The 27,780-nt window shown below is 46.2% G+C and overlaps 1 protein-coding gene across 1 annotated transcript in view; it reads left to right on the top strand.

Moving 5' to 3' along the window:
• CAPN9 (calpain 9) overlaps positions 1-27,780 on the top strand; it is a 1,050,568-nt gene that overhangs the window by 583,215 nt on the left and 439,573 nt on the right. The window contains exons 12-13 of the mRNA XM_040350717.1: positions 22,461-22,497; positions 24,577-24,657. Of these exons, the coding sequence (XP_040206651.1) occupies positions 22,461-22,497; positions 24,577-24,657 (118 nt within the window). The remainder of the gene's footprint in view (positions 1-22,460; positions 22,498-24,576; positions 24,658-27,780) is intronic.

The raw sequence follows: 27,780 nt of genomic DNA, 5'->3' as shown, positions 1-27,780 counted from the left end.
GCTCTCCTCCTCCACCAACATGCCCAGTATCTGCATGGGGGCTGACTGGACCCCATGATGATGTGGGGATGGCGTGGGTCGCCCTGCAGCCGACGACGGCCCAGCTTCATCCTCAATCTGTGGATGACACAAAAAAACACATGTTGCTGGAGCCACACACTTGTCACATGTTCCCTTCTACCCCCTACCATGATACACAGCAAATATGAGATAAAACACACTTACCTGTCCCCAAGTCCCCAACAGTGGAATCATAGCCTGGGACTCCCTCCACCTGCTCCAGCGACAAAGTTTGCGCGATCACCTCCTCCTCCGCATTCAAACGCAATGGGCAGGCTGGTCCTCCTCCCGTGCCCCTGGCATGTTTGCGTATTATCACAAGTTTGTCCCGGACCCGACGCCGCATGTCGTTCAATTTCTTTTGTATCTCCTCCCATGTCCTTTCCTCATTCCCGAGCGCATTGATGTCCAGCGTTATGGCTTCATAGATAGCCATCCTTTGTGCTATGGTGGTGTTTTTGCGCTGGGCACCATACAGGGCAGCATTATGCCTAGTGAGTGCCGCCAGCATGACCTCCATCTCTGAGGAATTTAAGTTATTTTTCCTCTTTTTTACCCTCTGAGGAGGTGCCATCGCAAATAAGGGGCAAAATTACCTTGCTCAGGGGGGGTGAAAAAAGCAGGATGTAATTTTGCACAGGACCTGCGCATGTCTGCCCCTATTTTTTTGCTCAGTGCAAGCAGGTGTGCCGGCGTAGCCCAGGAAGTAGGACAGGCGCAGTTGCACGCATGCGCACATGTAAGTGTTCGATCTGCGCATGCTCCGTCGAGGATACGCCGGGCGTAAGCCACTGCTGAACGGTCAGCCCATCATTTGCATAGGGGCACACCCACTTTCACTTGCGCAGGCTTGCGCCCTCAAATTTACTTTACGCAGGTGCATATTTACGCGAAAAGGCGTCCTGAATCAGGTGGCAATCTCACACTATTGCCCCGGCGTAGCGCAATTGAGCTGCGCTGCGCATGTGTAAGAAAAGCGCAAAGCTACCTGAATCTACCCCATTGCATTTTAAATGCATTTTTTGCTGTGAAAATGACAATGGTCCCAAAAATGTGTCAAAATTGTCCGAAGTGTTCGCCATAATGTCGCAGTCACGAAAAAAATCGCTGATCGCTGCCATTAGTAGTAAAAAAAATAAAAATAATAAAAATGCAATAAAACTATCCCCTATTTTGTAAACACTATAAATTTTGCGCAAACCAACCGATAAACGCTTATTGCGATTTTTTTTTAACCAAAAATAGGTAGAAGAATACGTATCGGCCTAAACTGAGGAAAAAAAATGTTTTTTATATATATATATATATATATATATATATATATATATATATATATATATATATATATATATATATATATATATATATATATATATTGCATTTTTTTCAAAATTGTAGCTCTATTTTTGTTTATAGTGCAAAAAATTAAAACCGCAGAGGTGATCAAATACCACCAAAAGAAAGCTCTATTTGTGGGGGAAAAAAGGACGCCAATTTTGTTTGGGAGCCACGTGGTGCAATTGTCAGTTAAAGCGACGCAGTCCCGATTTGCAAAAAGGGGCCTGGTCCTTTAGCTGCATTTTGGTCCGGGTCTTAAGTGGTTAAATGTTACAAAGAATATAACAGGATATGTAAAAAGGAAATCAAGGATGCACAAATTCAAAACGAAAGACAGATTGCAAAAGATAGTAGGACTAGTGATGGACGAACATCCAACGGGACGGTTCGCGAACGCTAACCACGAACGATCGCAAATATCCACGAACCGCAAGTTCGCGCCGGGCCCCATTGACTTTAATGGCAGGCGAATATTAAAAACCTTTAGGTCATATTTGCAGCCACAAAATACAAGATACTTACTAGCTGTGCACAAATAGTCCCACAACATGGACACTGACCTACCAGAAGTATTAAGTGCAAAACCGGATACATAAGTAAGTGCCGGCCATTACAAGCCCCAAAAATTAGCCGACAGGGGTTCACCTAACAGCAAACAACTTTGTATTATGTGGCTGGTGGTACATTTGGCATTCACCGGATACAGAAGTAAGTGTCGGCCATTACAGGCCCCAAAAATTTGCGCAACGGCCACAGGCGTTCACCGGACAGCAAACAACTTTGTATTCTGTGGCTGGTGGTACATTAGGCATTCAACGGATACAGAAGTAAGTATAGTGAACTTGGTGTTGAGTTATTGACTTTACGGTCAACACTGAGGACAAGGAGGCATTCTTTACGTCTAGAGGAAAAGAGATTTCATCTCCAAATACGGAAAGGTTTCTTCACAGTAAGAGCTGTGAAAATGTGGAACAGACTCCCTCCAGAGGTGGTTCTGGCCATCTCAGTAGATTGCTTTAAGAAAGGCCTGGATACTTTCCTAAATGTACATAATATAACTGAGTACTAAGATTTGTAGGTAAAGTTGATCGGGGAACAAGGGGAAAATCTGATTGCCTCTCGGGGGATCAGGAAGGAAATCTTTCCCCTGCTGTAGCAAATTAGATCATGCTCTGCTTGTTTTTTTTGCCCTCCTCTGGATCAACTGTGGGTATGGAGTTGGGTGTATGGGATTGTACTATGTTTTTTATTTTGTTTGTTTCTTTTTTTTTGTGGTTGAACTGGATGGACTTGTGTCTTTTTTCAACCTGACTAACTATGTAACTACGATCTCCCAAAACCCCCAGATCCTTCTCCACTACGGATTCCATCATCCCCATCCTCTGTACTCATATACAGTCCCATCATCCCCATCTTCTGTACTCCTATACAGTCCCATCATCCCCATCTTCTGTACTCCTATACAGTCCCATCATTTCCATCCTCTGTACTCTTATACAGTCCCATCATCCCCATTCTTTGTACTATTATACAGTCCCAGCATCCCCATCCCCTGATTTCCTGTACAGTCCCATCAGCCCCATTCCCTGTACTCCTAGCAGTGTGAAACTAGCCTAAGTGTATGTACATCATCCCCATCCCCTGTACTTCTATAAAGTCTCATAATCCCCATCTCCTGATTTCTTGTACAGTCCCATCATCCCCATCCTCTGTAATCCTAAACAGTCCCATCCTCCACATCCTCTGTACTCCTATTGTGTTGGCAATGTTTATATCTCACTTAAATGATTAACCAGTTAAGCCCCGGACCAATATGCAGCCTAAAGACCCAAGGTGTTTTTACAGTTCGGGACTGCGTCGCTTTAACAGACAATTGCGCGGTCGTGCGACATGGCTCCCAAACAAAATTGGCGTCCTTTTCCCCCCCACAAATAGAGCTTTCTTTTGGTGGTATTTGATCACATCTGCGGTTTTTAGTTTTTGCGCTATAAACAAAAATAGAGCGACAATTTTGAAAAAATTGCAATATTTTTTACTTTTTGCTGTAATAAATATCCCCCAAAAACATATATAAACACATTTTTTTTTCCTCAGTTTAGGCCGATACGTATTCTTCTACCTATTTTTAGTAAAAAAAAAAAATCGCAATAAGCGTTTATCGATTGGTTTGCGCAAAATTTATAGTGTTTACAAAATAGGGGATAGTTTTATTGCATTTTTATTAATTGTTTTTTTTTTTACTACTAATGGCGGCGATCAGCAATTTTTTTCGTGACTGCGACATTATGGCGGACACTTCGGACAATTTTGACACATTTTTGGGACCATTGTCATTTTCACAGCAAAAAATGCATTTAAATTGCATTCTTTATTGTGAAAATGACAGTTGCAGTTTGGGAGTTAACCACAGGTGGCGCTGTAGGAGTTAGGGTGCACCTAGTATGTGTTTACAACTGTAGGGGGGTGTGGCTGTAGGAATGACGTCATCGATCGTGTCTTCCCTATAAAGGGAATGACGCGATCGATGCGCCGCCATAGTGAAGGACGGGGAAGCCGTGTTTACATACGGCTCTCCCCGTTCTTCAGCTCCGGGGAGCGATCGCGACGGAGCGGCTATAAACAAATAGCCGCGCCGTGGTCCCGGATCGCTCCCCGAGTGGACCCGACCTCCGCATGTAGCGGGGGGGGGTCCCGATCGGACCCCCCACCCGCTAATAGGCGAGGACGTACGTGTACGCCCATGTGCCTGTACGTGCCATATTGTGGACGTATATGTACATGCGGGGGTCGGGAACTGGTTAATGATACATACAAATTATTGATTGTCTATACAAAATTAAAGCAAACGAAAGCGGTGCGAAAAGAGAAAATAATTTGTTTATTATACAGAAAAAATAAACATGTATTAATCCAATATATGTAACCATAACATAAATTATATCACTGTTTAGAACAGAGAGGATACCGCTGATACACATAGGAATATTGTTACAACATACATGGTACAAATAAGAATATGGCTGTAAAGGACTCAACAGTTTGTTAGGATAAGTAGTAAGAAGGAAAAAGTTACGGAAGAGATTAAGAAAATTAAAGAGGTTGTGGCAAAGTCGCTTGGGTTAGTAGAAATAGTGAAACATGCAGCGCAGCAAAGTCACCAAAATAGCAATAAATATGGCTTTATTGCATCAAAATAATAATACAAACAAAAAGGCCTACTCCAGCTTAGGAGGCTAACTAAACAATAGTGTCCCTCACTACGGGTTACTGGGGCGGCTATCCCGGCCTCCAGCACAAACAAACAAAAATAAAAGTTCAATATAAACGATAAGTTCTGACAGACCTTGTTCCTCAGATACACAGACAGACTCCAGTCTGTCCATCCAGCACAGCCTGGATCTCAACACTGAGCTCTCCCTCTCCCAGCTCTATCAGGTGCAGGCTAATTAATGGAGTGAGAGAGGAGGTTTATCTGTTGGGCCAGGCTTAACCCTTTCTAAGACGGGGAAAGCTGACCTTTCCAATCTCACACTGACATACCTGGAATTATGTACTCTGTCACATATCCTCCCCCCCAGCTTAACACCTGTGTGGGAAGCGGCCACCTCTGCGAACCCATGTACTCGGGACAGAGCATCTGCGTTACTGTGGAGGAGACCTGCCCTGTGTCGTACCACAAAAGAAAAGGGCTGTAGGGACAAAAACCACCTCGTAACCCGAGCGTTCTTGTCCCTGTTGGTGTGCATCCATTTTAACGGAGCATGGTCTGTGACCAGGGTAAACCGTCTGCCCAACACGTAGTAGCGGAGTGTTTCTACTGCCCACTTAATCGCCAAACACTCTTTTTCGACTGTGGCATAGCGCTGTTCTCGGGGTAACAACTTCCGACTCAAATATAGGACAGGGTGTTCCTCACCATCCACATATTGGGACAACACTGCACCCAAACCCACCTCTGAGGCATCCGTCTGGAGAAAGAACTCCTTCCCAAAGTCGGGAGCCACAAGCACGGGTTGGGCACAAAGCGCTGCCCGAAGATCAGCAAAGGCTTCCTCAGCCTTGCTGTTCCACTTTACGGTGTCTGAACTTCTGGCTTTAATAAGGTCAGTGAGCGGGGCAGCCCTTGTAGCAAAGTGAGGAATAAACCTCCGATAGTAGCCTACGATCCCCAAAAAGGCTCTGACTTGTTTTTTCCTCAACGGCCTGGGCCAGTTCTGTATAGCTCCTATCTTGTTCATTTGCGGTTTAACAAGTCCCCTGCCAACCAGGTAACCCAAGTATCTAGCCTCAGCTAGACCCAAGGCACATTTAGAGGGGTTAGCTGTCAACCCCGCTCTTCTAAGAGTGTCCAAGACTGCCTGCACTTTGTCCAGATGGCTTTCCCAGTCCGGGCTATGAATGATCACATCATCCAAGTATGCGGCTGCATATTCGGTATGGGGCCTGAGCAACTTATCCATTAGCCTTTGGAAAGTGGCTGGAGCTCCATGGAGGCCAAAAGGCATAATCCTGTACTGGAACAGGCCATCAGGAGTGGCAAAGGCTGTTTTCTCTCGAGCATGCTTTGTCAACGGCATCTGCCAATAACCCTTTGTCAGGTCCAACGTGGTGAAGAACCTATCTTTGGCTAATCGCTCTACGAGTTCATCCACCCTAGGCATGGGGTAGGCGTCAAACTTAGACACCTCGTTTAACTTCCTGAAGTCATTACAGAACCTGATGGACCCATCAGGTTTAGGCACTAGAACAATGGGGCTGCACCACTGGCTGTGAGACTCCTCTGTCACTCCAAGCTCAAGCATTTTCCTGACTTCAGCCCTTACAGCTTCCCTCTTGGACTCCGGAATGCGGTAAGATTTCACTCTTATGACAACCCCTGGTTCTGTAATAATATCATGGGTAATTTCTCGGGTTTGTCCAGGGTCAGGGGAGAAGACATCACTATTCCTCTCAACCAGGCCTCTAGCTTCCTCTACTTGCTCAGGTGTCAGCTCTGGAGAGATTGTCACTGAAGAACTAGGTGCCTGTGGACCAGGCGGGTTGTCACCCACTGTGGCCATGCAGTCCTCTCTAGCCCTCCATGGCTTAAGGAGGTTTATGTGGAAGATGGCCTCCTTCTTCCGGCGTCCTGGCTGACTAATTTTATAATTTACTGGGCTCAGTTTTTCCAGGACCTCATAGGGTCCCTGCCACTGTGCTAAAAGTTTGCTTTCTGCGGTGGGTACTAGAACCATTACTCTGTCCCCCCTTTCAAACTGTCTCACTAGGGCCCTCTGGTCATAGTAGGACTTCTGCCTACTCTGCGCCTGCTCCATATGCTGGCGAACAAGAGGGGCAATCTGAGCCATACGCACCCGCATATCTTCAACATACTGGAGGACATTGGTCCCAGTTACCCCCTGTTCTTCCCAGGTTTCCTTTAGGATATCCAGTATCCCCCGGGGATGCCTACCATATAAAAGCTCAAATGGGGAGAAGCCCGTAGAACTTTGGGGAATCTCCCGAACTGCAAATAACAGGTAAGGAAGTAACAAGTCCCAATCCTTCCCATCCCTGCTAACGACTTTTCTCAACATCCCCTTTAGGGTCCGGTTAAACCTTTCTACCAACCCATCGGTCTGGGGGTGATACACTGACGTTCTCAGAGTCTGTACATTAAATAGCTGACATAGCTCTTTCATAATACGGGAGACAAACGGTGTCCCCTGATCCGTGAGCAATGTCCTGGGTATCCCCACCCGTGTAAACATCTGAACCAGCTCTTTAGCAATACTTTTAGCATTAGCCTTACGTAGTGGAATGGCTTCTGGGTATCTGGTGGCATAATCGAGGATGACAAGGATGTACTGGTGCCCTCGAGCTGTTTTCTCTAAGGGACCCACTAGGTCCATGCCAATCCTCTCAAACGGCACATCAACTATAGGGAGAGGTATGAGTGGGGCTCTCAACTTCGGTCTGGGAGATGCCAGCTGGCATTCCGGGCAAGAAGCACAATATCTTTTAATCCCCTCGTATACCCCAGGCCAAAAGAACCTCCTGAGCACCCGTTCTTGGGTTTTCTCCACCCCTAAATGTCCCCCCAGAAGATGAGAGTGAGAGTAATCCAGGATTTTCCGGGTGTATGATGAAGGCACAACCAGTTGTTCAAGCTCTTGTCCCTCATCGGAGGTCACTCTGTAAAGGAGATCATTTTTAAGGACAAAATAGGGATAGGCCTTTCCCGTTACCCCTTCCACTGGTACCCCATTAACCTCCACAACATTACTCCTGGCTTCCTGCAACAGGGGATCATCTGCCTGATCCCGGCCAAAGCCACTACCCGAAATATCCAGGACATCTGTATCCCCCTCGTCCCCTTCACTGGTAGCCTCTGGGGGGGGTTCCGGTTGACCAACCTCTGCCTCATCTTCTGTCTGTCGTGGGGCCCCGCCTCTCCTGGACTGCTCCCCATGCTGATTCAACAGGACTTCCTTGACAGCCCTATTAAATCTTAGCTTGCTCTCCCTGCGTTCCCGTCTCGTTTTACCTCTTTTTGGATTAGAGATATACAAGTCAGGATGAGCAAAGGGAAATACTTCATGGACACCTGTATTTCTCTGCTCCACTTCAGGTTCCCCTTGTTCTCCCATCACAGGGGACTGTAACAGAGCATGGAAATTAGGGAAATTCCTTCCTATTATCAAAGGATATGGTAGACGAGGAACTACCACTGCTACGATCCTTACCAAACTGCCCTGTACTAACACTTCTACGTTGGCAGTAGGATACCGCACAGTACACCCATGAATACACAATACCCCCATGGTTCTATGCTTCTGTATCCAACAAGGTTTTACCAATTTACTGGCTACCAAAGTCAGGGCACTGCCAGAGTCCACCAGGGCCACTGTCTCTTGTTTGTCCAGCAGGACAGGTACTCGGAAGGTATGTCCCCCTTCTACCAAGCCTGCTAAACAAATGAGTCCGCAAAAGTCAGAGGAATCTTCCCCTAGACCACACTGCATGGGCTCAGAAAGATTGGGGCATCTCGCCCTGACATGTCCTTTGGCGCCACACTCAAAACAAGTTATGGAGTTACTCCTAGGGTGGTCCTCTTTCCCAGGGTTTTGACCTCTAAAGTCTGTTTTGGAAAAACGGGCTCCCGATCCGAAGTCTGCTTCCACTCCACTCCTCCGGTCTCCTGTTCTCTGTGTTTTCCCCGTCGTCCTAGAGAGAGATCGGTCCAAATTTTTGGTAGACAGGTACCGCTCTACTTGTGCGACCATACTATCACAGTCCAGGGGATTTCCATGAGTGACCCACTCCCGGAGGCCATTTGGAAGCTCTCTCACGTAACGGTCCAGTACAAGCGCTTCTATAATCTGTGCAGGGGTTTGAGTCTCTGGTTTGAGCCACTTCCGAGCCAGATGAATTAAGTCAAACATCTGGGATCTTGGCGCTTTTCCTTCTTTGAACCTCCAGTTGTAGAAACGCTGGGCCCTCACTGTAGAAGTTACCCCTAAGCGAGCCAGGATCTCTCCTTTCAGTTTGAGATAGTCTGCAGCAGCCACCTCATCCAGATCAAAATAGGCTTTCTGTGCTTCTCCCAGGAGGAAGGGTGCAATGATTCCAGCCCACTGTCCTGGGGGCCAGCCTTCTCGGGTGGCGGTCCGTTCAAACGCCAGTAGGTAAGTCTCCACATCATCATCCGGGGTCATTTTCTGCATACAGCTGCTTGCACGAATTTGGCTTACCCCCCCTGCTGGAGGGTTAGTAGACCCTTGGGTAGTCATCTTATCCAAGGTTGCTTTGAGAACAGCATGGTCTGACTGTTGTGCTTTAGTCAAAGCTTCAATCTGCAAAGTCAGGAGCCTGTTGGTCTCCTGCTGTACTGCAGCTGCTGCAGCTACATGTCTATTAGTTTCTTGATGCACTGCAGCGATCTGTCTATTAGTTTCTTGTTGCGCTGCAGCGACCTGTCTATTGGTCTCTTGCTGCACAGAGGTAGCTTGTAACAGGGCTTTTACAATATCTTCCATTTCTGGGTCCTGTACCTTTAAGGCCACTGTAACTGTAAAGTGACCGGTACAACAGCGAACATCCCACTTCTGACACCACTTGTGGCAAAGTCGCTTGGGTTAGTAGAAATAGTGAAACATGCAGCGCAGCAAAGTCACCAAAATAGCAATAAATATGGCTTTATTGCATCAAAATAATAATACAAACAAAAAGGCCTACTCCAGCTTAGGAGGCTAACTAAACAATAGTGTCCCTCACTACGGGTTACTGGGGCGGCTATCCCGGGCCTCCAGCACAAACAAACAAAAATAAAAGTTCAATATAAACGATAAGTTCTGACAGACCTTGTTCCTCAGATACACAGACAGACTCCAGTCTGTCCATCCAGCACAGCCTGGATCTCAACACTGAGCTCTCCCTCTCCCAGCTCTATCAGGTGCAGGCTAATTAATGGAGTGAGAGAGGAGGTTTATCTGTTGGGCCAGGCTTAACCCTTTCTAAGACGGGGAAAGCTGACCTTTCCAATCTCACACTGACATACCTGGAATTATGTACTCTGTCACAAGGTATATTTACAGAGTACTTCACCATGCTCCTCAGATTAGGTCATCATTCACACAGAGCTTCAAGGTAGCTAGCTTGACTGTTTGTATACCCCCCAGTCTCCATTTCCCCCCTCCAAGAATTAAAAGTCCCTAGGATACGATTGGTTGAATCTCAAGCCTAGACATTCATTGGATTAAAATTGTCCCAGATCCTGATTGGCTGCTTTTTGATTTAATATGTGTCTTTTCAGAGTGACAGATAAGGACCCCCACCCTGGAACCAACTGTTGTCATCAGCCACCCTAATTTGCATACTTGCATACAACAGCTTCACATCCTTTTGAAAAGGGAAATGTCCCGGAGTCCTGCATATTGACATCAATAAACTTCCTTTTGATCTAACTCAACTACTTCCCACATTTAGCATTTCACAGGACCCCCTATACACACATGGTATAATTGGACACCTCTAATTAAGACCTGACATCTATTATGGGTTCTCAGACAAGAGATGACAGGAAAGTCTTTTAATATACAAGGGGCACTTCATATCAGAAAATATATATGTTCCTGTAAAATCATATACAGTTATACCCGACCATATGTATAATACATGTATACATAAACACACACACACACACACACATATATATATATTGTGATAGTACAGTTCCCTGTCCTGGTAAGGGTCGCCCAGGACTCTCAAATAGGCAGGAATCTCCAATCCTGGGACCGGGTTTTGGAAACAGCCAGGAGACTGGCTGGTTGATTGAGCAGGTGGGTCCTGGGCTTATAGTAGAGTCAAGACCAGTGTTCTGGACTCCACCCTCCCGAGGAGTCCAGGCAAGCAAGGGAGAAGCATGCATGTCTGCATGGTATAGACAGAGGGCCCAAAGCTGTGGGCTGAGCAGCATAGAAGCTGAGAGAAGGTACAGTGATTTGTACAGGTACTTTGGTACGTGGCCAAGAGGGCTGAAGTGTAAGCCTAAGGGGCTGTATTTCTGAAGAGAGCCAGGTGGCTCGGCATTTTCGGTTGACTATTTCTTTTTTGCTGTAGCAACTTGAAACCCCCTGCGTGGGAAATTCTGGATGGACGTTTTTCTTTCTTTTAATAAAAGTGGGTCAACAAACCCTTAAAAAGCACAACTGGCGTGGACTCTGCTCACTGGTATGCTCTACCCAGATGCTAAATAAGCCCAAAATTACAATATATATATATATATATTGTGAGGGGTTAGCTCGGTAGTGGGGTGTGTGACCCCTTGGATGGGTTCACCACACACTGAATTTATACAGACTGGCAGTCAAAGACGGTTGAAAACAATGTTTCTGGTTTATTTTTCCATCTTGCTGGAAAACAATTGCAAGCATCCAAACAACATAAACAAAATCAAACATAAAGTAAATCCTAGCCACTCTGGTCGTCTACCTTCCACACAGGAACCTATCTATGAAGTCTAACACAGCCTACTGCTGAGTAGACAGTGCTGGTCATACAGCACAACACAGTAGTCTTTTGATTTTTATCACACAGAAAAATCAATGGTCTCCTCACCTCATCAGGCACTGCTCTCCTACTCACACAGCCTTAGGAGTGATGCAGCAACCAAGTGGTAACCCTCTGGCTACTTATAAAGCCCTTGATTGCTTCATTCTGAACAGCTGAAGTTTTCTAACGGCCTCTAGCCTTCCTCTGGCTACGTTTGTTGCCGACGCCCGATAATAATCAGTGTATCGTCTAAACAAGGCAGAAATGTATGTCCCATCAGTGACAACACCCACAGATTTACCTGAATTCCTGTCACATACCCCCCCCCCTCTTGTTTCAACCCTAGGGTTGGGACACAGGTTGCCAGGCAAGCATGCACTCGGGACAACCCATCTGCATTCCCCATTTCAGCACCGGGGCGATGCGTCACCACAAAACTAAATTCTTGGAGGGCCAGGAACCACCTATTTATCCTCCTATTGGTCTCTTTGTTCTGTGCCATCCACTTCAACAGGGCATGATCCGTCACCAGCTCAAACTGTCTACCCACGAGGTAGTACCAGAGAGAATCCAAAGCCCATTTCACCGCCAAACATTCTTTCTCAATGGTGGCATAATTCTCTTCATGGGCCTTCAACTTTCGGCTGAGGTACATAACAGGGTGTTCCTCCCCCTTGATAACCTGAGACAGTACAGCTCCTAAACCCACATTTGACGCATCTGTCTGAACCACAAAGTCCCGTGAGAGATCAATTTAAAACTGGCTGACTACATAAGGCCTGTTTTAAAGCCTGAAAAGCCGTTTCTGCTTCGAGAGTCCATTTGGTCATTACATACTCCTTCCCTTTGGTCAAATTGGTCAGGGGAACAGCCTGTGAGGCAAAATGGGGGATAAAGCGGCGATAGTAGCCCGCGATCCCCAAAAATGCACGAACCTGTTTCTTGTTGGTGGGACGTGGCCAATCCTGAATAGCCTCAACTGTGTTTATTTGGGGCTTAATTAGACCTCTTCCAATAGTATACCCCAGATACTTCGCCTCTTCTAGCCCAAGGGTAAATTTTTTTGGATTAGCTGTAAACCCGGCTTTCCAGATGGAATCCAACACAGCCTGAACTTTTGGCAAGTGTGATTACCAATCTTCACTGTGAATGACAACGTCATCGAGGTATGCAGCAGCATAGGCTCGATGAGGCCGAAGGGTCTTATCCATGACGCGTTGGAATGTGGCGGGAGCATTTTGTAACCCAAAAGGCATTCTCCGATATTGGAAACATCCGTCTGGAGTTACAAATGCTGTTTTTTCCCTGGCTGACTTTGAGAGAGGAATTTGCCAATAACCCTTGGTAAGGTCTAACGTTGTCATGTACAGAGCAGTGCCTAGGCGATCAATCAGTTCATCTATGTGGGGCATGGGATAGGTGTCAAACTTAGTGACTTGATTAAGGCGGCGAAATTCATTACAAAACCGCCAACTTCCATCGGGTTTGGGCACTAAGAGAATGGGACTTGACCAATCACTATTTGACTCTTCTATCACCCCCAGCTCAAGCATTTGTTTTACTTCCTGGCGAATTGCCTCTCGCCGGGCTTCTGGAATTCTATAGGGCTTCAACTTGACCTTATCCCCTGGGGTGGTGATAATGTCATGTTCAACTCCGGGACCCAACCTGGCAGGTCTGAAAACTTCTCCTTATTACGGAGCACAAATTCTTTAACCTCCTGTTTCTGCGTTTTGGATAGAGTCTCCGCTGAACTCGGATAGTCTCAGCGACCAAGGACTCTCTATCCTTCCATGGTTTCAGCAAGTTCACGTGATAGAGCTGCTCAGGTTTTCGTCTTCCCGGTTGGCTAATTTTATAATTTACCACTCCCACTTTTTCCAACACTTCATATGGACCCTGCCATTTGGCTAGGAATTTACTTTCGACCGTGGGGACCAAGACCAACACCCTATCACCAGGTGCAAAGGAACGGACCTGGGCCCCACGATTGTAAATCCTTTGTTGAGCCAATTGGGCTTGGGCTATATGTTCCTTCACAATCGGCATTACTTGGGCAATTCTGTCTTGCATTTGGGCCACATGTTCAATCACACTTCGATGGGGTGAACTCTCACTCTCCCATGTTTCCCTGGTAATGTCCAGTAGGCCCCGAGGGTGCCTCCCATACAGTAGCTCAAACGGAGAGAACCCTGTGGACGATTGGGGAACCTCTCTTATTGCAAACATTAGATAAGGGAGCAGATAACCCCAATTCTTTCCGTCTTTATCCACCACCCTCCTCAACATTTGTTTTAAGGTTTTATTAAACCTCTCCACTAACCCGTCTGTCTGAGGGTGATATACGGATGTACGTAGTTGGGTCACTTTCAGGAGTTTACAAAGTTCTTTGGTCACCCTAGACATAAACAGGGTGCCCTGGTCAGTTAGGACTTCCTTAGGGAGACCCACACGGCTGAAAACCTGAAATAACTCTTTGGCAATTGTTTTAGCAGAGGTGTTTCGGAGAGGAATCGCTTCTGGGTACCGGGTGGCATAGTCCATTATTACCAAGATGTGCTGGTGCCCTCTAGTGGACTTCAACAAGGGGCCAACCAGGTCCATGGCGATCCTCTCAAACGGGACCTCGATAATGGGCAGGGATACCAACGAACTGCGGAAATGTGGCATGGGTGCAGTAATCTGACACACTGGACAGAAAGAGCAGTACAATTCCACTTTTCTAGTGATCCCAGGCCAATAAAACCTCTGGGTGATCCTCTCCCGGGTTTTTTTCGCTCCCAAATGTCCCCCAAGAATATGCCCTTGGGCCAGTTCCAAAACCATCTTGCGGTACGGTTTAGGCACTACCAGTTGCTCAATGGTGTCCTCTATCCTCTGTGACACTCGATATAACAGGTCCCTTTCAATAATAAAGTAAGGGAGGGCAACCCTCTCGTCAGGATTAACTAACTTCCCATCTACCTTCACTGAATTCTCTCGGGCTCTTAGCAATGTGGGGTCCCTCAATTGCTCAGTGACAAAGTTTTCTCTGTGCACCTCGAGGTCATCAAACCCTATCGGCCGCTGTTCCTCTTATGAGGTAGCAGGCTCCTCCCTAGGGACTGGTGTTTCCCCTGCTAATACTGAGAATGGAAACTCAGGAGAATCCTCACAGTTAGAGGTTTCTGGAATAGATGGTTCAGACTCAGAAGAACCACCTACTGAGGAATCTGGGCAGTCCCAGAGTTCCCAAAATTTTGGGAAATCCCTTCCCACAATGGCGTCATGTGGCAGTTTGGGATCTAAACCTACCTGGTGACACAAGTTACTGAGGGAGGTTTCAAAGGAAAAGGTAGTCACCGGATATTCTCGAGTGTCCCCATGTACACAAACTACAGCCATTTTCCTCGGATGTAAGGTTTTTCCCACCACTAGGTCACTTTTCACTAAGATGACCAGGCTACCTGAATCCAACAATACCACAACATTTTTACCATCTAAGCACATTCTATATAACGGTTTCTTATTTCCCTTTACTGCAGTGCATGTGGTTGCAAAAAGGGACTGTCGTCTCTCGGTAAGAAAGTCACATTGCATGGGTTCATCACCCGCTGGGCAAACGGCTGCTACATGTCCCTCTTCATGGCAACGGTAACAGATCAACCTTCTGGTCCTCTCCTGTGGGATGGGTCTTCCAGGCCGCTCTCGCCAAACATTAGCAGTAGTCCCGATAGTTCCTCTAGTTGCTCCTTGGTACCTCTCTACACCCCCATCCCTTGATGCAGTCTTACCTATAGGTGGGGACGGTCTGGTCTTGGGGTGAAAAGTCTGTGCGTCTCGGGTGGAAGAGGACAAACTCTCCGTTGTTAGGTACCTTTCGACCAGGTCTACAAGTTTGTCTGCAGTATCCGGACCACCATGGTTCACCCATTTCTGCAGGGTTTTGGGAAGAGACCTAAGAAATTTGTCCATGACTACTCGCTCCCAAATTTTTGGTCCGGACAGAGTTTCTGGCTGCAGCCACTTCTTAGCCAAATGGATAAGATCATACATCTGTGACCGAGGTGGCTTCCTCTGCTGATAACTCCAATTGTGTACCCGCTGAGCACGGACATCCAGGGTTACACCGAAACGTGCCAATATTTCTGCTTTTAATCGATCATAGTTCTTTGCATAGTTCTTCTGCAAGCTCCAAATCGAAATATGCCTTTTGGGCTTCTCCAGATAATAGGGGGGGCACTGGTCTTTAGGCCAATTCTCTCTTTCCGCTGCTCTCTCAAACGTGGTCAGAAACATCTCAGGGACCTCATCTGCAGTCATCTTTGGCAATAAGTGTCGCACCTGAAAAGTCGGTACGTTACTGGCCTGACTCCCAGCTTCGGTCTGCTGTCTCTGAAGTTGTTTCACAATGGCCTCCATTTGCTGCTGGTGTCTCTGTTCCAAGCCTGCAATGCTTTCTTGGTGAACTTGTTGTTGAGCTGCAATGCTCTCTCAGTGAGCTGCAAGGCACTCTTGGTAAACCTGTTGTTGAGCTGCCATGCTCTCTTGGTGAGCTTGTTGTTGAGCTGCAAGGCTTTGTTGTTGAGCTGCAATGTTTTGTTGTTGAGCTGCAATGTTCCGTTGCAAAACTGCATTCGTCTGTTGTTGATTTGCATTTGCCAAAGTCAGCTGTTTCAGCATCTCCTCCATTTTGGGTTTACTTTAACTGCCCGCGGCACTCCACCATATGTGAGGGGTTAGCTCGGTAGCGGGGTGTGTGACCCCTTGGATGGGTTCACCACACATTGAATTTATACAGACTGGCAGTCAAAGACGGTTGAAATCAAAGTTTCTGGTTTATTTTTCCATCTTGCTGGAAAACAATTGCAAGCATCCAAACAGCATAAACAAAATCAAACATAAAGTAAATCCTAGCCACTCTGGGCATCTATCTTCCACACAGGAACCTATCTATGAAGTCTAACACAGCCTACTGCTGAGTAGACAGTGCTGGTCATACAGCACAACACAATAGTCTTTTGATTTTTATCACACAGAAAAATCAATGGCCTCCTCACCTCATCAGGCACTACTCACACAGCCTTAGGAGTGATGCAGCAACCAAGTGGTAACCCTCTGGCTACTTATAAAGGCCTTGATTGCTTCATTCTGAACAGCTGAAGTTTTCTAACGGCCTCTAGCCTTCCTCTGGCTACGTTTGTAGCCGACGCCCGATAATAATCTGTGTATCGTCTAAACAAGGCAGAAATGTATGTCCCATCAGTGACAACACCCACAAATTTACCTGACTTCCTGTCACAATATACACACATACACACACACACACATACACATGAGCCATGATATGAATATGAGAATGTTCAACATATCGACCACACTATACAGTCACATCATCCTCATCCTCTGCACTCCTAGCAGTGTGAAACTAGACTAAGCAAATGTACATGAAAGGCACCGGCGCTAAATAGAGCCGACCCAAGCTTCTTTCGGGAAGTCGTGACGCGCTGTGTGCGCCGTCGTTTAGCATGTCAATCAATTGGCATGTCAATAGGAACGCCCACTCCCGCGGGATTCCCTACCCGGAAGCCGCGGTGAATTCCACGGCTAAACGATATCTACGGCAAAAAAAGAAAATTAAGGTCAGTGTCATTTTAAATGCAGCACGGTGCTGGATGTAGTGTTAGAAATTTTTCATATTCTGAGCATAAATAGAACACAAAAAATAAGCTTGTCATAATCTGAGCATAAATAGAACACAAAAAATAAGCTCATATTCTGAGCATAAATAGAACACAAAAAATAAGCTCATATTCTGAGGCAAAAAATTAAAAACCCCAAAAAACAGCAGAAGTTTTTCTTTTGCCCAGGCTGGTGCCACGGGTGCCACGGCTCTGGCTCCTCAGTTGGCGGGATGGAGCCTGGAGTGGGGAGGGAGCATCATCCCCTACTTGCTCACTCCTGGCAGGTGGTGCCTGCCTGCCCTCCATTGCCCTCCATTGCGTTGGCCAGGCGGGTGAGCACAGAATTGGTCTGCGCCAGCATCCGAAGCTGCCGGGTGGTGTTCTGGTGCTGGTGCCACCGTGTTTGTCTCCCCATCTCACGCACAGCAGCAGTGTTGGCCTCTACCACCCCTGCCAACCTGCTCACCTCCGCTGTGAGCACTGCTGTGGCGGCCTGCTGCTCCACCATGCAGGTGACCATCGCCACAGTATTGGAGCTGACTTCCTGCAGGCTCTCTGAATTTTGGCTGCCCAGCTCCGCATGCAGGGTGAGGGCCTGCTGCACTGACGCTGCGCATGCAGCCTGACACTTGGCAGAGGAGGCCAGGCTGTCCACCACCCGCCGCAAGTCTCCTACTATAGCCCCGATATGGCGGGTCTGCCGGCCTTGCTCCTCCTGCAGCCCTTCTTGGAGGCCTCCGGGTACACCCCTCGTCTTATGAAGAGCCTTCCTGGGAGGAGAGGCTGGGGCACGTACTGAGGGAGAAGAAGGGGAGGGGGCTGGCCTGGAGGGGGCCACACTGGTGGGAGGGACACTGGAGGGGGCGACACTGGTGGGAGGGACACTGGAGGGGGATGACGTAATGGTCGGGGGGTGGTGGCTTGGTCAGGGATGGTGGGATCCTCCTGGAGGTAGATAGAGTCCTCCTGGTGGAGGTCAATAGACTCCTCCACCACTTCCTCCTCCATAGATGGCCTATGGGCGCTCTCCTCCTCCACCAACAAGTGCTGATGGAGAAGACGGGGAGGGGCTTGCCCTGGAGGGGGCGACACTGGAGGGGCTTGCCCTAGAGGGGGTTGACGTGATGGTCGGGGAGGTGGTGGGGAGTTCAGGGATGGTGGAATCCTCCTCAAGATATATGGAGTCCTCCTGGTGGAGGTCAATGGACTCTTCCACAACAATCTCCATAGATGTTCTATGGGCGCTCCCCTCCACCAACATGCCCAGGATTTCCATGGGGGCCGACTGGACCACATGATGTTGTGGGGATGTTGTGGGTCGCCCTGCAGCTGACGACGGCCCAGCTTCATCCTCAACATATGTGGATGACACAAAAAAAAACACATGTTGGGGGACCCACACACTTGTCACATGTTCCCTTCTACCCCATCCCATGCTACACACCAAATAGGAGATAAAACACACTTACCTGTCCCAAAGTCCGCAACAGTGGAGTCGTATCCTGGGACGCCCTCCACCTGCTCCTGCGACAAACACTGAGCAATTATCTCCTCCTCCGGTGTTAAGCGCAATGGGCAGGCTGGTCCTCCTCCCGTGCCCCTGGCATTGATATCCAGGGTGATAGTCTCATAAATTGCCCTCCTCTGTGCCGTGCTCGTGTTTTTGCACCGGGCACCATGCAGGGCGGCATCATGTTTGGTCAGTGCCGCCAACATGACCTCCATCTCCTCTGGATTAAAATTGCGTTTCCTCTTTTTCTCCTTCTGAGGAGGTGCCATGTCAATTTTTTTGCAAAATTACCTTGCTCAGGGGGGTGAAAAAAGGCGGATGTAATTTTGCGCAGGACGGGCGCATGTCTGGGCATATTTATGCGCTCTGCGTAAGCAGGTGGGCCGGCGTATCCCAGGAAGTAGGACGGCCGTAGTTGTGCGCATGCGTACAGGGAAGCGATCAGACATCCATGGGACTGCGCATGCTCCGTCGAGGATACGCAGGGCGAAATTCACTGCTCAACGTTCAGCCCATCATTTGCATAAGGGCACACCCACTTACACTTGCCCCGGCTTGCGCCTTCAAATTTCCAGTACGCAGGCGCAAAGTTATGCAAAAATGCCTGCTGAATACTATGCTAACCTCACACGATTACGCCGGCGTAGCGCATATGAGATACGCTACGCCGGAATAAGGATGCGCCCATTTACCTGAATCTACCCCAGAGTCTCACACAAGATGTAGTTTAACCGAGTGAGATGTTTACACAGAATTTACACAAGCAACATTTGACTTCAAACAGGGGCCTGTAAGAATCAATGGTATACAGTTATATAACAGTAAACGGTGGAGGGATTCCCCCAATATAATGATGCCAGCAACGGGATACCTCTCCACCAAGCCCCACCCAGCTCACTGAAATATCAAAAACGACAATACAAGTGAATACAAACAGCTATATCACACCTATGAGTTTGTGAGCTCTTTGGCTCCCTCTAGTGGACAATTCAGCTGACACGTGTCCCGTTGTGTCAACTTAAACAACAAACTGAATTGATGATTCACATTTAAAGTAATCTTCTGCTAGCTTTGTTGGTGCACATGAGTATTTGTAATCCAACAAGAGATGTGAAGAAAATAATAAACACTTATAGTACGTAGTGTAATGGCAAAAGAGGCGCTGATTCTCCCAAAGCGGGTTCAATGTGTCCCTACTTGTGGCACGGCAACTTCCAGCAGTACAAGTGAAACTATGAAAATCAACTTCCTGCAGCACAGTTAATTATGTTGGTGGGCAGGTGCCCTCTCACCAAATGAGGCATTGCCTCGCCGGTATGCTCTATCTGGATCATCTTGGTGCTCAGTCCCTCTGCAGCTAGTGGTCCCTGGTCCTCCGCACAGCCGCTCACAAGGTGCTGGTGGATAGGCGACTCCAGATGCTGTGGAGTGTAGGCTGGTCTCTCTCCCTGGTCCGTTCAGCAGGGCTGTGGCAAGGATCCCTCCTTTGGGTTATCTGGTCTCCGCAACTTTAGGCCCAGGCTTCTCCGGCCTAAGCACACTCACTGTAGGCCTCTTGCCTGTTGAGCAATGGCGTCCCAAGAAACCGGAACAAGGCCTCGCCTAGCCTTAAATAAATTCTCCCAGCAGGCTGTGAGTGGCGCAATGCCCTTTGGTAGCACAGTGGCACTGTAGGCATTGTAGTCTATTTCCAACCTATAGTAATAGAGTCTCTGTCTCTCTGTACCACAATGTCCATCATGCATTGTTCCCGTATGGCTGAACCAAACAAATTACAGCAATATAACACAAACAGACACCAGAGGGAGATGAGTTCCTATTTGGCACAAACTGTAGTCTATAAGCTACGTTTAAAAGTGACACCTTGCTACATAATATACAGAGCACTGCCAGTAACTTCTACTTCACTGAAGTCTGCTGCTTTCCTGAATGTGTGCTTAAGGGGTTGTAAAGGTTTGTGTTTTTATTTTCTAAATAGGTTTCTTTAAGCTAGTGCATTGTTGATTTACTTATCTTTTCCTTTGATTTCCCTTTTAATTTTTTTTCTTTGTTTTCTTTGTCTGAATTTCTCACTTCCTGTTCCTCCTCAGTAAGCTGTTCAGTAAGCTGTTCTGGCTGACTAACCACCGCTCACATGATGGTGGCAAGTTTACTGAGGAGAAACAGGAAGTGAGAAATTCAGACAAAGAAAAAAACATTTAGAAGGGAAATCGAAGGAAAAAGTAAGTGAACCAACAATGCACTAGCCTAAAGGAACCTATTTAGAAAATAAAAAACAAACCTTTACAACCCATTTAGCTTGTTCTGTCTGCAAGAGGGAGGAGGGAGAGGTGAAGAGGAGAACAGCTCTGTGTGTTGTGTGAAGTCTTGGTAATGAGCAGAGATCCCAGAGCCCACTTCAATCACAGAGAGGAGAATGGGGGCAGATCCAAAGTCTGTAGACCCTCCCACAGGTAATTAACTCTATTTTAACAGAAACTGTGCACTTTTCAGAGAGCAGGAAAGGTTGGTAGATAATAGCAACTCATAGGGATAAGCATTAAAAAAAAAAGGAAACCCATACTTTTCTCTTTTAAATCAGCATTCCCCTCCTTTAACGTCACTTCACAGTTTAGTAAACCAGGCTGTTATTCCTTTTAGCATGGTTTATATTCCTATTGTGCCCTGTATTCAAAAGGTTTTGGTATATAATAGTATTTGTTAAATGTCCTTGTATTAATGATAACAACCGCGGCAATATAAAAAACTTCAGTTTAGGCTGGCATGCTCAATTTTCATGAAAGTTTAAGGCCTTGTACACACGACCGAACATGTCTGCTGAAACTGGTCCGCAGACCAGTTTCAGCGGACAGATCCGACCATGTGTACAGCCTAGCAGACAGGTTTCCAGCAGACAAGTTTTAAAGCATGCTTTAAAACTTGTCTGCTGGAAACCCGTAAGTCCGACATGTCCGCTGGTTAGTACACATAACCAGCGGACAGAAATCTCCCGCATGCGTCGAATGGATTCGACGCATGCGTGGAAGTATTTTACTTCCTGGTTTGGTGACGTGGCGGCGTCAACATCACCGCCACGTCACCGCGCTGTCTGTCCGCGAGGATTTCGGTTTGATGGTGTGTACAGCCATCAGACCAAAATCTCCCAGCGGACATGTCCGATGAAAACGGTCCGCGGACCGTTTTCATCGGACATGTTCTATCGTGTGTACAGGGCCTAAGGGCCGGTAAACACTGGAATATGAGTGTCCCTGTGTGTTTCCAGAACATTCCTGTGCAATCCAGTTTTGATGCCCATTCATTTAAATGGGCTGCAAAATGCACTGGACCATGGAAAAAGAAGTGCAAGCACTACTTTTTCAGAATGCAACATTTCAAACCGCATGATACTGTGGTAACTTGAGATGTGATGCTCACGAAATGCATCTGCATTTGGGGTGCTACTAACAATACATGCAGATTGCAAGGGCAGCGTGTTCACCTGTGGTGCAGGAAATGCTCACGGAACATGCCTTTCCATCACCACAGAAGAATTTGGCATGTTTGCTCCAAGCAACAGAAAAAAGACACGCATTTTATTGTCTAGAATTCCGTTCTCTGTGTGCATCGTGCCTTTTTGACAGCTAAAAAAAAAAATCAGAAGCATGCATTTAAAGAAAAACTGGACTCTGGAAGGTGTGCTCAAAAAAGACAGGCAGAGAGCAAAGGACTATTCAACTGTATTTTTCTGTGGTTTCCTTAAAGCTGATCTTTCCCCTTCACCAACCATGCCTTTTTTTGAATTGTTTCTATCTGGAGTTGGCCAATTATATAAAATATATAAATATATATTTATATTCTTTATTTGCTTTGTTTTGTAGGGAGATTGAAGGAGATATACATGTGGACCTTCCTGATGTAAGTTATTTAAAAAAAAAATGTAATGCTATTTAATATTTTTATTAGGATCTGGCATTTCGTCAAAACCATGGTACATCTACAGTTTGAAGAAACCCACTGAAAATTATCGGATCCTGATAGTGGTTTGTCAAAATGGTGCTAATTATCCAACTAATTAGGGGAGATGCGTCCAAAACACATGCACGACAAAAACACCACCAAGATTATGTCACCCCAGAAACCCCCCACCACTAGGCTCCCACCCCACCCTATAATTCCAAATCCCACTCAACTCCCCCCTAGCCTAACTTCCCCGCCCCATTACTCCTGTAGAATATGCAGATGCTACAGCATATCTATTACATACAATAGGGTTGCACCGGTACTAATTCTAGTACTAATACCGATACCAAGCATTTGCACAAGTACTTCACGAGTACTTGTACTAGTGCAAATGCTCCGATGCTTATTTCGATACCTGGGCAGCCTCACAGATGATCAGTGCGGCAGTGGGGGAAATTACAAGCACCGATCTCCCTGTATAGCTTTCAATAAAGCAGCTGACAGACGCTTCCCCTCTTCTCCCTCCCGCGGCTTTCAGTTGCTTTACTGAAAGCTATACAGGGAGATTGGTGCGTATAACTGCCCCCACCGCTGCACCGATTACCCTGACAGCCCCCTGATATCTCACCAAAGCCCCCCCGACAGGGCTGATAAAAAAAATAAATGTAATACATATTTAAAAGTAAAATTGTAATAATAAAAAAACACTATCCCCCAACCCCCACCCCCCCCCCAAAAGAAGAAGAAAGCATTGTAAAAAAAAAAAATTAAATCCCGACTGTCCCCTGTGTCCTCCTCTGGCTCACGGGGTGCTCCGTGTCCCCCTCTGTTCCCCCCCACCCCATATCTGTCAGGATGGAGAACAGAGGAAGGAGCCGGTAAATATGTAATTTACCAGCTCCTTCCTTTTCTGGTTGAACAGAGTCAGTTATCACTGACTCTGTCCATTCATAACTAAGTCCCTTTCCCTGTCTCAAAGGGGAGATTTCAGTTGTTCTTTTTAGACCCCCTGATATCTCTCCAAAGCCTCCCCTCTCCCCAACAGGGATGATAAAAAAAAAAAAATAGAGAATTGTAATAAATACTTAAAAGTTAAATCGTAAAAAAAAAAAAAAAAAACACTGACACCATCCATTCCCCATACCCCCCCCCCCAAAAAAAAAGAAAGCATTGTAAAATATATATATATATATATATATATATATATATATATATATATATATATATATATATATATATATATATATATATATATATATATATATATATATAAAAATTGTAAAAAATTATAAGTAAAGTAAATTGTAAAAATGCAATAAAAAAAAACTACTGACAGTCCATGACTCATGAGTGCCCGTCAGTGCTGCATATCAGTGCCACTGTCACGTGACATTTAAAAAAGCATCGTTAATCGATATCGGCGCTAAAAAAACTTGGCAAAATATCAGCTTGACAGTTAACTTGACAGTTCATGAATAACAAAGTCCACCAGTGCTTGTAACTATGGGCTTATTCACAAAATCCATCCACCATCTTCTGCATGCGAGTTCCACCACCAAATGAAATAGATGTCTCTTTACCAGATCACAATGACCCCCCATTACAGAGGATCACAGAGTGCCTTTAATAGCCCAGGTCTTTTTCCGGGAAAAGGGCTGTGTATCTAACATCTGGCTACCTCACGTCACACCCGTTCTCTCCCACTCGTAACAGTGTGTGGATGGTTTTCATAAAAATATAAAGGCTCTATATAGTGTAAAACCTTAATCACATTTAATAAAAAATGTATTGCACTTACAGCATCCGAAATGCAAGACAGCCTTAAGTTTGGTGTGCTGCCCAGCGCACATACAGAATGTATGTGTGATATTGTATAAGTAAAATACTTATTCACAAAAAGTGAGGCTGTCAAAAGTTAAATGTTCATTTTGTGATGATAAATTACAATCACGCTATAATAAGATAACTTGCCACGTAGCGCGTCCTATACAAAATGTGTTATTGATATTAATATGTCACAAATATATTTTACAGCCACCAAAACCAAATCCTCCACACAAGGAAACTGAAGAAGAAAGACAATTCCGCACTTTGTTTGAGCAAATTGCTGGAGAAGTATGTATTAGAGATGAGCCGATTTTGAGAATATGTTACCCTCACATTATGACTTTTTGACACAAATTTTTGTCCTTAGTAATGTCAGAATTGAAAAGCATTAAATCCAATTTTTCACTTTGTTATCTAAGTAATATCTTTTATTAAGGTGTGTCGAGTTGGACATATGGCATGTGCAGTGTTTTTACACTGCACACTGAGCGCCCGTACAGGTCCGTCTGTCAGTTTTTTTTGCAGGACCTGTACGGGCGCTCCGTGCTCCTCTATGGAGCCGCGGATGTCAGCAGTGACATGCCCGCTGACATCCGACCCGCTCCGATCCGCCAAAGTGTGATGGAGGAAAAACCTACTTTTTCTTCCATCTGGCGGATCGGATCGGGTGAACACGGACATACGGTCCGTGTTCATCCGATCCCCCCATAGGAGGGAGCGGAGAAAAGACAGGGCGGTCCCTGCACAGTGTGCAGGGACCGCCCTGTCATCCGCCGGCTCAGCGGGGATCAACGGAGCGATCCCCGCTGAGCAAGCGGAGGTGCACGGGGCGAATCATTACTGATCCGCCCAGTGTGAAAGAGGCCTAAGGGTGCAACTGGAGTAAATGACATACTAAAAGTTGAGATATGGTACAGAACAAAATAAGAAAGGCAGCTAAGTGTGAATGACCAGATACAGATGCCCTGTGGATTCCTGAAAGAAGCATAACAAGCGAGTATGCACAGTAGATAATCATAGACAGATATATATATAGCCGGATTCAGTAATACTTATGACGGCATATCAGTAGATATGTCGTAAGTCCGAATCCGCGCCGTCGTATCTTTAATCATATTCTCAAACTGAGATACGCTTCTCTGTTGCTAAGATACGACCGGCGTAAGTCTCCTACGCCGTCGTATCTTAGCTGCATTCTTACGCTGGCCGCTAGGGGCGTGTACGTTGATTTACGCCTAGAATATGTAAATGAGCAACATACGCCTATTCACGAACGTACTTGCGCCCGATACGCTGTTTACGTAAAGCATTGTTCAGGCGTAAAGATAAACCACCAAAAAGATGGCGCAGCCCATGCAAGGTATGGACGTCGGAAGTGCCGTTGAATTTTACGTTGTTTGCGTAAACGTACGTGAATGGGGCTAGGCGTAGGTTACACTCACGTCGAAAGCAAGGAGTATTTGCGACGTGATTCTGAGCATGAGCCGTACCAACGGCCCTCATTTACATGGGGTCATGGGTAATTTACATGGAGCACGCCCCCTACCTGCCTATTTTGAATTAGGCGGGGTTAAGCCGGGCCATTTGCGCTACGCCGACGTAACTTAGGAGGCAAGTGCTTTGTGAATACAGTACTTGCCTCACTATGTTACGTCGGCGTAGTGCAAATGGGATGCACTACGCCGGCATAAAGAGACGTGAATCCGGCTAATAATGCATATTCTGCATAACTTATGCCAATTCTTGTATAAGCATATTCTGACACACATTCGGAGAACAACCTAATACCTGTCAGATTGTCAAAGGAGACCCTTACAGCCACCACATTGAGTAACTTTGCCTCTGTAAGCCCATTCTGATTAAAACCCACTTACTTTAAAATAATAACTTCCTAGGGTACCACCAAACAAGCATTCTTTTCAACTGATAATTTCTCAAGCTATGTCTCTTTTATTTTATCATCAAAGGTTTATTAAAGCCAAAGATTGCAATACAAATTTCGCATTGAACAAATTATTCAGTAGTGTAAATAATGTAAATCAAATGGAAATACAGTATTCAGTCTAGTTGGCATAAGGGCATTAACCTGTTCAAGGTCTTAACATAAAACGCAGTGGTTGTACTCGGTCCTGTATCCGCGGTAGCACTGAACAGCCACCTGGATGAGAGCGGATTCAGATTTGTATGCCAATAATTCTATGAATCAATAAAACATTGCATAAATCAAATTACTCTTAATGTAGTGAAAGATATGAGAGAAGAAAGAGGAATAAAAGAGAAGCATAGGTCAGGTAAGGAGAGGTGGGGATTATCACACTGATGGCAGATTGCTACGGTTATTTAGAAGATTCGATTTAAGGATCTATCTCAGCAGGCCATATTCGTCTATTGTCTGTGTTCTGTAGCGAACCAGGAGAATATCGGGCTGATCCAAGTGACATCTCAGAGAGCCAAAGCTAGGTTGTATTCCGAGGAGGTCTTGAAAACAAACCACGGAGACCATGTTTTCCGGTACTTTTCTGCATTGTCCGAATTCTGGGCTGAGGTGTCCTCCATGTAGCATGTGTCATCCACATTTTTAGGCCAATCTAGAATGGAGGGTGGCTTAGGACTTTTCCAGAGGACAGGGATTAAGGATTTGGCAGCGTTCAAGAGGTGCTTGGTGAGCGAATTTTTGTAACGTTTCATGGAGAAGCTAGTGATGTGGAGTAAACAACATGCCGCATCCAGCCTAAGGCTGGTCTCCGTGATTTGTCTCACAACCCCTCTTACTTTGGACCAGTAATCTGATATGCCCGGGCAGTCCCACCAAATGTGTTTAAGGGTACCGGTTTCGATCCCACACCTCCAGCACTTGTTCGAGGTCTGTGGGAACCATCTATGGAGTTTATCTGGTGTGGCATACCAGTGTGTCATTAATTTGTAAGACATCTCCTGTAATTTAGTGTTTATGGAGCACTTATGTGATAGGATACAAGCCTGTGTCCATTGTTTTTCAGTGATGTTTGTGTTTAAGTCATTAGACCACAATCGTCTAAACCGGTCGTCCGACGTGGTAAGCGATGTTTGTAGCCAATGCATAGCTGGTGGAGGTCGCTCTAACAAACTGTGAGCCATCTGCACAAGCCTGTTCAAGATCGGTTAGCTCCCGTGAGAAAAAATGTTTCCCCTCTCCCGAAGTAGCATAATCCCTAATCTGAAAAAATGACAGCCAGGATAGTGCCCGTAGTCCATTGTCGTGTTTAAGTGCTGTGAGGTTTTTGAACTTTCCGTTATGAAAACAGTCTGCCAGTAGAAGCGAGTTATTGGTCTTGGGTGATAGCAGGGAATCATTCCCCACTCCCGGGGGGAAGTCCGGGTTGTCCCTTAGTGGGGTAAGTGGACTTAGGGCGTCTGTCAGGTCAGTTTTGG

Source organism: Rana temporaria, chromosome 4 (genome assembly GCF_905171775.1).
Source record: "Rana temporaria chromosome 4, aRanTem1.1, whole genome shotgun sequence".
NCBI lineage: Eukaryota > Metazoa > Chordata > Amphibia > Anura > Ranidae > Rana > Rana temporaria.
The sequence above is the reverse complement of the archived record's forward strand: the minus strand, read 5'-3'. Positions and strand labels throughout refer to the sequence as shown.